Genomic DNA, 11,242 nt, shown 5'->3' with positions numbered 1-11,242 from the left:
ATTGCTGACGTAATACTTCAATGGTCCCCATACGGTTAATTGAGTTCGGATGCCATCAGGAAAGAAAATAGATCTTGTTTCTTTAGTAGAGAAATTCAATTTGATATTACTACATTATTTATATCAAATGTTTTCGCACAAAATTGTTATCAATTATCTTAATGTTCTGTCCTAAGAAGAAAAGGAGTGAAGATGGAAGAATAGAAATGCTAAAATCATTGTACATTAATGATTTTAGCATTTATGGCCTAGCCGAACTCACTTTGAGTCTGAAAAAAGCCCTTTTAGTGCCCACAGGATATAAAAAAGGAAAAAATAAATAAAGGACAAGAAATGTTTTTATGTGCGCACTTACCTGTCGAAAAGAAAATACGTCAGTCATGCACATTACTAAAACAAAACACATGTGCGCACAAAACTCATTGCAAAACAAAACGAGTATGAACTCGTTTTGTTTTGCAATGAGTTTTGTGCGTTTAGCATAATACAATGTAGTGTACAGCATAATAAAATGTAGTTTACCGAATTACCTGAATGTACCGGATTACCGAACATCTGAGATTATTGCTTGCCGGATAAACGAACTTCTGTTTAATTTTAAAATATTTTAAAATATACATTTTTAAAATAAAAAATGGCCGACGGTAATTTACATAACAACTGAAGAATACAAAAAAATTGTTTTTGTCTTTACAATCTGTCCTTTCACAACCACCATTGACGATATCCGATTTGAGACTATTTGAGCTTTATGATGACATTTATTTTTGTATTATGCCATATAAATGTTATAATTTTTAACTTTTATATAATTTTTAGTACCTGTACGTCCTAACCTTAATTATCATTTAATTTTTATCGGTGAAAGTAACATGGTGGCTCGAAAGTAACAGCATGTAGCTATTTCAAATAAATAAATAAGTTTTAATTAACTTAAAATAAAATATATATCAGTTAACTGACTTTTGGACCACGCTTTATAATAGATTTATCACAACATTTACAATTAATACGTTATGATGATAAGAAACAATGAATAATTTGAAATTATTGTTATTTCAGCACATTGAATACTTGGGGTAATGAATATTGCGATAGGATTAATGGGTCTGGTATGTATTTTTTCAATAAATATTTAATATGATAATATTTAATGCTTATATTTCAAATTAATTTGTGTAATTTTTATTATTGAAATTTAACATCGTAAAGATTTAAATAATTTTTTTTTTTTATTAAAAAGTATGAATTTTTTAAACCCGTCTTGTGGTACCAAAAGGCCTTTTTCTTCAATGCCTACCGTGAATTCGGTAAGGCCAGCTTATAAGGAGAGGCCAATCATGTCCGGATCAAAAACAAGTGGAAATTATTGAGGTTCCTATTCGGAATTGAATCTGGATCTCATATTCATATTCACAGCCAAAGCTCAAGAGTTATAGGTTAGGATTTGATTAGATTGATGTCTTAGGAAATACAACACGGGAGTGATTTTGATTTTGCCAAGGGGAGGTGCCTGATAGGAAAATTTCTATGGAAAACTCGCCCCTATTTAGGTGTTAGACACATGAAGAAGAACCGGAAAACTTCCTGCGATCAGGCACAAACCCATAACCAACGATCAGTTTTCGGTGATTTTATTCACTCAGCCACTGATGTGCAGAGTTAGTGTTATAAATTAAATAATAAGCATTCATGTACTAAAAGTAAAGTAAATGGTAATTAGTTAGCATCTAATATACTTTTGATCCTTGGTTGAGAATACGGGCCATTACTGTAGAGTTCCAAGTTGATGATGCTTTCACCACTTGAACCATTGTGTCAACAAAAAATTACTAATAAATATTGAATTTTATTCAAATTTCAATCATTTGAAGTTTAACTTAACGTATTAATAACAGATATAATTTATTTAAAATTTAATCTTTAACAAAATTTATTTAAATAATCACATATGTTTATTGTTTTAGAGGGTGTAACATTCCGATATCCCATCAGGAGGAAAATCCAATACTTTTTTTTAGGACCGTTTTGCAGGTATAAGATTTTTCTAAAGTTTTTAAAATCTTCCGTCGTGTTTTTGCTACAAGCATATACTTTTAAGCATTTGCAGAATGGAGATGATTCTAGGCATCCACGTGTCCATGTCCATGCTCTTTCTACGCTTTCTTTCTCTTATTAAATTAGCATTTTCCTTTATTTTAATATAAAATTTTATAAATTTATTTATTTATTTAATAAGTCTGCACTAAAATGAAAGATAATTGCATAATTTGCTTTCCTTCTCAGAATAAAATGGCAAATCTGTAGGAACAAATTACTAAACTATTTAGAAAAAATAATTTGGGATACATATTATGACGTAAGATGGTAATATTTTACATTAAACATCGAAAAATGTAAAATAATTAAATTTTTACAATAAAAATTGTTGTTTTTGTAGTAATTAATTCAAAAGTAAAACAAAATGTTGGATTTTTATCGCCATTTTACGGCTCCGAAAATTCTTTAAGTTGTAACAATTGGAGGAAATAAAAAAAAAGTGTTTTTTTTATTCGTTTTCAGATCTATGAGATTGGATTATATGGGAAATGATGATATATACGGCATTCCAACCAAAAAATTCTATATGGATTCTATGTTTATCAGCCCTCACTACATCAGAGCAAACAAGTGCTTCTGCCCGGATAACGAATATTGCCGATATAACGGAACTCTCCCCTTAGGGAAATGCATGTTTGGTATGTATTATATTTCATTTTAATGCTTATAATTACTTTGAATTGACAATAAGATGACCAAGGTGACAAATGCGTCAGCCTACCGCTCTCGGGGATCTTGAATCTAATCCGGGAAAGCAATTCCAAGAATTTTTCATGGACGGTCTGTCCCGGATATGTCGGAGCCAATCCCTCACCACCCAGTCGTCACATTGTGGACTCAGCAGTATAAGGCCCGGCCATATCTATGATGGGAGCCAGATCCTCACCATGGATAAGGCTGAAAAAGGCCCTATTTGTGTCCATAGGGAAGAAAGTGTCAAAAATGAAAAAAAAACTTGCTTTAAATTATAACAAATTATTCTCTAATTAAATTTATGTTCTGAATAAAAAATTTATAACAATTTTGATTATTTAAACTTTAATATTTTGTATTGAGATTAAAAATAAAAGTAAATTAATATAATTATTGCTTAAATCCTTCAACGAAATTAACATTAAGAATGATATCCCTGTCATTCATAATGCTTTAATTTCTTTTAATAGTTATAAACTTTTGCTGAATTCGTTCTCATTACATTCTTTTCCTTGACATTTTTAATGAAAGTTTCTTTTTGAAATAAATAAATCAATATAAAATATATAAATGGCTTGTAATTTCCAAATTATAGATTAAAAATAAGCTCTTATCATTAAAGCATCAGTTAAATATATATAAAATATGTTATATATTCAAAGTTAAATTTATATACCTTAACTTTCTGTCTATAACTGTCTATTAATATTAATATTTATTTTTAAGGATTACCTATAACTTATTCTAAACCCCACTTTTATGGCGCTGATCCAATTTTTCACGAAATGATTAAAGGATTAAAACCAGATGCTGATAAACATCAGTCTTATTTTCATATTAATACGGTGAGTAAAATTATAAATTACTGTATAGTTTACATTCAATACGAAAAGATTTTTATCCATATGTTTAATTTGTATAAATATAAGCTAATAGAAAAAATAAATTAATAATATTTTATAATCCCCATAATACTTTTATGTTGCAATATGTAATCGTTTCATCGCATTCAACTCTGTGGACTATGTCAATGCTTAGAAGACATAGCAGACTTCCTACACCAGTTTCTAAATTAATTACAGTATAGCTTTGTTTCACTTTCTCTTCTTGAAAACTATTTCTGACTTCTAGATCTTAGGCATTCATCAACTTTTTATCATTAAATACGTGTATTGTGTTACTTATTTACAAAGTAGTCTCCCGTAGCTGGCATTAACTAAACACTAATTTATGAATACTTCAATGATGATTATTATAACTTTCAGATGTTAGCCGTGCCCCTCCAAGTCAGAGTCTGTATTCAGATCAATTTGAATGTCAAAACTTCTCGTAATCTACGGTAATTTTATGTGTTAATTTTTATTGCTCTGGTTATATTTATTTTATAGATTTTATACCATTTACTTCATTTATAGGTTGGTAGCGAATTTGAGAGACATGATGCTACCTGTTGCCTGGATTAATCTGGTGAGTATATTTTTACAATCTATTCTAATATATATATTAAACTGGACTTTTTACCTAGTAAAAACTATATATATAGTTTTTACTAGGTAAAAAGTCCAGTTTCCTTTTTTGAAAACTAGAAATTATTAATTTTGATTAGAATTTTCACAAATATAAACGAAAATATGACACAAACTCTACCTGTATCGAGTCCTCACAGGGCAGATTCTTCACACATTATTCTAATGTTTCTAAGGGAAAAAAATATCTAGCAACAAGTTGCTTAACTTTTCCGGCAACACTTAAAATTGCGTGTGGTACCATCTGTTACGATATTTTATTTTAGAAACTATTTAAATTTTAAATCATTATAAAATGGCAAAAAGCTTAATTTTGAGGGTTAGAATGCGTTTTATTAAAAAAATTGTAAATCCTAATCCTAATAACGAGTAAAATCGTCATTAAATCCAACCTTACACGAGATACAACCTCACTGCCTCGGCCTTTAACAACCAAAATTTTATAACAACAATCCCCCTAATACACAAACCTACCTGCCAAATGTCAGAAATTTTCAACAAAAAGAACAGGGCCCTTAGTCTCGAGTTTTTTGTATTACAACTTCCAACGTGTTGAAGGTGTCACGTGGTACCATCTCACACTCTGACGTCAAATTGGTAGTCTTCAGTTATCTCACGTGTTTTTCCATCTCACCAAACGAGTGAGTTCGATGACGTCAATTCGAGTACAACACGAAAAACTCGAGACTAAAGATCAGGAGTTATTAAGTTTCAAAATGGGTGAACAAAATCGTGTCCTCACACATACAAACACAAACATCAATATATACAGAAAGAACCCCAATTTTTTTTTATTTCTCGACGTTTCAAGGCGTCCTAAATCCAAAAATGTAAAAATTATTAAATTAAAATTTAATTATTTAAAAAAAATAATAAAAAGTATTTTATTATCGTAGACTGCTGGAATAATGGGATCTGGACACGAATGGAAAGTCTTTGTAGGATTGGTTGGACCTGTTTATCTAGCAAGAGTCGTAGGTATTGTCGTTACTTGTGTAGGAATCATAAGACTTGGTAAAGCACTCTTCTTGCCTTTGAGAAAAGTAAGTTATTTTTTAATTTCTTACATGGAAAATTTATTTGGTAGATTGATTTATTATTATTATTTTAAAAGTTTTTATTAAAATAAAGCTGGTAGCCTTAAAATTATTTGTCTTTGTACTTGTACTAAAGCTGATTTAAAATTGATCACAGCTTTTAGTAAATTGTTTATTTAGGATTTAAGCGTTGGAGTAGTTGCAAATAACTTAATATAATTTATTATTATGTACTCGTGAGATCAATAATCCGATAATCAATGCTGTATTCTATTAAATCCTAGCACTAGGCTTTCTTACCTTTAGTACTAGAAGAATGAAAGAGGTTCAAGATATAATTCTACTCCACTCAAAAGTAATTCAATTAAAGTCTTAACAATGGCGCATTGCCTAGTAAAGTGGCTTTATATAGTTGGACAAGCAAGCCCGTTTCATTTGATACAGACTATGTCATTGGTTTACTTATTCAACAGTAAGAAAGCTGCTTTACTAGACGACACGCCCATTGATACACAAAAGAAACAGTTCATGATTCAAATAAGCCAGAACAAGTGCACTTGAAAAATACAAAACAAAAATTTCCATACCTTCTCTATGCAAAAACACGCCGACACTTACAGAAGACTTACAGCACCCTCTCAAATATAAGAAATATGCAGAATATATTTTAAAAATTACTGTTATTTGCTTAATATTCTAAGAAGAAAATGGAAAATTTCTTATTAATAAAAACATTAGGTAAATTACATAAACATAAGAACAATTGGTAGATTTTAAATAATTTGTTGAGCAAATTTTATGGAAATACAAAAAAAAAAAAAAACTTTCATCCGAAATAACAAGAAGTTCTTACAGTAATGCAAACATGTTTTATAATATTTAACGTACAATTATATTGATTTTATAGAAATTCTATCGATTTATCTATTGAAAATCATAAAATATGTTCTTACACGTAACTTGAACACTACTTGATCACATTTGATACAATTTTGTGAATTTATTCACTGAATTTACTTTATTACAGTACATTATATTTAGATCATCATCACCGTTTATTTATAAAAAGTTTTTGCAAATAAGGAAACAGTATACGCAAACAGCATTTATAAACAAACTAATTTCTGCTCTGGATAAGCTGAAGAATATGCCTTTTGTACTTTATTTAATCACTTTAATTAATTAATTAATTAACAATTTACTGCCAGAAATGGATCTCTTTTCCTATTCTTGGCCATCGGTTATGCTGTATAGAGAATTAAAAGTCTAAAATGTTTATTCGGAAGTATCTGAAAAGATGGCCAAACAATTGGCTTCCTTCAATAGGCCTATTTCTCCATTAGTTTTGTAATCTGTCCGTGTATATCCCAATACTTTCCTGAGACAAGTAGTACGAAAGCTGTTTAGAATATAGATTTGATTATTTAGTCAAACGACTAAATAATTTCATATTCTTATATCAATTCTATATTATAATTCTATATTTTTGTGTGCCATAAAGTTAGATTTTTGTTCTAAAAGATACTAATTTTGTTTAGGTTTAATTTTGTCTGGTTTTATTCGTTTAGACCAGTGTTTCTCAACGGGGGCGATATCGCCCCCATGTGGGCGTTTTCTCATGTTGAGGGGGCGATTAGTAACAATTTATATTTTGGGGGCGATATAGTAAAACATTATATTAAGAATAATTAGATATTTTATTCGTTATATCGTACAATAATTAAACAAATAACATTATCCTAATAGTCTATTCAATGCAGTACGAATTTGGCTTTAGCCTTGGCTCTCGTCATCGGAATTTATAGTAAAGGGGGCGATACTACGTAACGGTTTTATTGAAGGGGACGATACTACGTTGAAGGGGCGACGATTCGTTAGAGGTTGAGAAACACTGGTTTAGATAAAGCGATACATAGGCGATCTGCCGAGGGGAACGACTCCCAGGAAATCTTTTGTGGGAAACTTGGCACCTATTTAGGTGTTACTAACGTGAAGAAACCCGGAAAACTCCACGTGTCGAGGCGCCACTGGCCACTGGCATGCCAATTTTTTTTTTGGAAATTTAAAAGTTTAAGGCTTTGATTCCTTGCAATTATGTCAGGTCATTGATCAATTTCGTGTTCAATGAGCAAAAATATTGAACGTTCTCTACATTTTCGATATTCTATTATCATTATAGATCTTGTCTTCTATTGTCTTTTCTTGTTATACGATAAATATTATATCAGACGAGTAATTATTTTAGTATGACTTCGTCTCAATTCCGGATTGTAATTTTTAATTTATTTAATTTAAAATATGTTTTCAACCTTAAATTAGTAGTGTCTTGCCCCCTGTACATTATACGTTTCCTGTTAGCAATAGAGTCGTGCCGGTCAACTAACTCCTTCCAAGAAAAGGTTTTTGAAATAAAATAATGTGACTTCTAATCCAGGCTGGAAGTTTTTATATAGTTAATCGGGGTCTCCTGTCACTAAGCTTTCCATATCGTGTCTCGGTTTTCATCTGTCTAATTCCATTAAAGAAGATTAAGGAAGGACAGACAAACGGACGGACGATAGTTGGAATTATAGGTTTACAATTAAATTAAATTAAATTTTAATATTTAATGTTTATTCCATTTCATAGAAATTTTAAATTAGTTTTAATATACTGATGAATGGCTTATATTTGTTAATAAATAGAAAGATACTCAAAATATAAGCCACTAGCAGACCCCGCCACGCGTTGTGGCTCAAAATGTATCTATTATAAATGTATAACACTTCCCCGTGGGGAAATTTTTCGAAAAATTTCTTCTTAGTGTACATTCTGTTGGCGTACCCTATTAAAACGCAAAAAACCGCATCTAAAATAGTATAAATAGAAGCAGAGTTCTTTACGGTAAGCCTTAATCCTAACCATCTCCCTTCAGTGGGGGGAATTTTGACACATATATTATATAAAAACACGTGCGTANGGATGGCGAAAGTTAAAAAAAAAATCTATAACAATTTTAAATATTAATTGAATTCATATCTAACTTTAAAACACTTTTACTGATAAATTTTACATGTAAATCTTGATACTGAGATAAAAATTGCCAATCGATTTTATCTTGAAATTCTAAGATAAATTCTGAAGATAACATTCGGTGTATAGAAATGAGTCGCCAGTTAACCTCATCAGCATGATCTCTTATAAATTTTTCAGAAAGAGTTTGGTTTTCTGATATTTATTTATTTATTTCAAATTCACTCTACTTTTAAATTAATTGATAAATTCAGTTAATTTATAAGCTTGAAGTACTGGTCCCTAATAACCCACGATAAACATGAAAAATGGACTTACCCTCAGGGCGGAAAGAGTTTTAAAAAAAAACCATTGTACAAAAAAAAATGATTTTCGAACTAGGGTAAATTATGATAATCCATACATACATACATACAAACATTACCTCTTTATAATATTAGTATAGATAATTCTCAGTTAAAAATAGAAATTAAGATCTATACACGAATTTATATTTAACTCAGGGTGAAATATCAAAATATTAGTAAAAACTATTAATTCAATATCCTTCGAGTATGGAATGACCCAGAAGTCAGTTAACCGAGATGTATTTTTTTTTTCAGATTATTACAAGAAAGGTTAAAATAACCTTAAAAATGTGTTTCGGTTAACAAACTTCTGGACCATTCTAAATATTTTTAAAATTTACATTTTTAAGTTTGTTTCTCCTTGATGTTTTATAATATATATAGACTATTTATATTAATTATTTATAGAAAGTGTTATAATATTCTCCTTAAATATTATATTGGTATGCACAAGATAGCTCAAAAGTTAGTTAACCGTGACACGGATTTAAGCGTTGGAGTAGTTGCAAATAACTTAATATAATTTATTATTATGTACTCGTGAGATCAATAATCCGATAATCAATGCTGTATTCTATNGATTAGAACCTGGATTCCTTATAGTGTCAAGTACAGCATTTTAACATAATTTTTAAGACCGAAGATTTTAAGACCCATTAACGGGCAAGTAGATGAAACCACTGAACACTGGTTCAGTGGTTTTATTCACTCGGCGCGAATCCACGACAGCTGGTCATGGGTCGTCCCTCACCAACGGACTGGCCACGTGGAATTTTCCGGATTTTCTTCACATTTTTAACACCTAAATAGGGAACTGTTTAGAAAGTCCTCCCGGGAGGCATTTCCTTTCATCAGATCGTCCACGTTTTGCGTTGCCGTATACAAATAAAACCAAACCGAAGAATTTAAAGCGACTATTTGCCGCTCTGAATGACCCAAATTTGTCAAAATTGAATACTTGGGAGTTATTCATTGACAGAAAACGTGCTAAATATGTCGAGCCCACGTATAAAGACCATAAAATCAGAAAACACAACAGAAAAAGATATAATGACACTTCCATACGCGGAACGAATAATTAACAATACGTTAAAGTTCTTAAAATTAAACTGAGATAATAATTAAATTTAAATAAAATAAAAAATAATTAAATACCGAAAAGTAAAACAGAATACGGTAAATATTAATAAAAATCAAATTTTTAAATAAATTATTTTAGGCTATTTTTGGCTATATTTTATAGTAAGCGAGAAGTAATTCGGCTCTGTCGCACAGAGAAAGGAAGTGTGAAGCACGTTTTTTCCTGTAAAAATTAATCGACGACTTTAAAATGGTAAGAATTATTTTATTATTGTTATGATTATTATTATTTATTGGTCTACGAGCATTTCAGTTGTTGTTTGACAAAATAATACTTATTCATTAATGCTTATCGAAGGTTTTAGTGAACGGGTGTGAATCTATGATTGAGTGGGCATGAAGAATCCTTTATGAAAAATTGTCTTTTCACAAACACATAAATGAAATTACATAAATACATGTAAATTCGTGAAATATAAAATGTTTTATACATTTTTTTTTCCATTTTGTCATCATCGATTTGTCTTTTAGGCTCGTACTTACATAATTAGGAGGGAGAAAAACCATATATGGAAATTATATATATAAATATACACACTGTATTTGGTAGACTTGTTCTGAATGAAGGGTTCGACCCACCCCCAAATTTTGATCAGATGTGAACTCTGAATGAGGGATTTGCCACCCCCTATAAGAGCAAAAAAGTCAATGTAACCATATCTGTATGTGTGACCCTTCACAATATTTTCACCTCCGAAGGTCAGTTTATACTATGNTTTCAGTGCACCCTCCTATAAATACTATTTACATGTTAATTTCCACTCTGTTTTTGCCAGCTGAATACTTGTTATTTATTAAATGTTTTGTACCTGCCAGTCTTGTGCAGATTTGTTCATTTACAAATTTTGCAAAAGCTCTTAATTTTAATAGAAAGAACAACTTACGACATTTTTCAATTACTGGACTATAAGTATTTTCTTCCTCTTGGAACTTTGTATGGCATAAACACGTACACGTGGCTGTAAAAAGACAAAGAGAAATGTATGTGCTGTCCATTAGGTGGTACAGAGTCGCGGTGATCTCTGCTTTAGCGATTTGTCATATCTAGGTAGTGTTAATCTGTGATGGTGAGGGACAGTGCTTGTCATATCTGGGACAGACTGCTCATGAAAAATTCCTGGAGTTCTCCTCTTGGATTGGACCCAGTCAATGTAACCATATCTGTATGTGTGACCCTTCACAATATTTTCACCTCCGAAGGTCAGTTTATACTATGCTTGTAGTTCTGCATTTTGGTGCTCGCTGTTGCTTGCACCTTGGTGTCCACATGGGGGTGATGTGATCCCCATATCCCCAAAAACTATATATGTAGACTTTTTTTTTTCAAACTCCGATAGTCCATAAAACGAATATAAGTCTAAATAACAAAATGAATTTATTACCAAAA

At 30.6% G+C, this 11,242-nt stretch overlaps 1 protein-coding gene across 1 annotated transcript; it reads left to right on the top strand.

Moving 5' to 3' along the window:
- Nucleotides 1–2,562: 2,562 nt before the first annotated feature.
- LOC111617139 (scavenger receptor class B member 1-like) lies at nucleotides 2,563–5,917 on the top strand (the record flags this gene model as incomplete). The annotated part of the gene is made up of 6 exons (XM_023358466.1): nucleotides 2,563–2,738; nucleotides 3,520–3,638; nucleotides 4,059–4,132; nucleotides 4,209–4,260; nucleotides 5,216–5,362; nucleotides 5,801–5,917. Coding segments are annotated over 6 exons (685 nt in total), but the record flags the coding sequence as incomplete, so codon positions are not given.
- Between the last annotated feature and the right edge of the window lie 5,325 nt (nucleotides 5,918–11,242).

Source organism: Centruroides sculpturatus, unplaced genomic scaffold, assembly GCF_000671375.1.
Source record: "Centruroides sculpturatus isolate CEXI.00-Female unplaced genomic scaffold, Cexi_2.0 scaffold3323, whole genome shotgun sequence".
In the NCBI taxonomy this organism is placed as follows: Eukaryota; Metazoa; Arthropoda; class Arachnida; order Scorpiones; family Buthidae; genus Centruroides; species Centruroides sculpturatus.
This window is presented reverse-complemented; position numbering and strand designations above follow the sequence as displayed.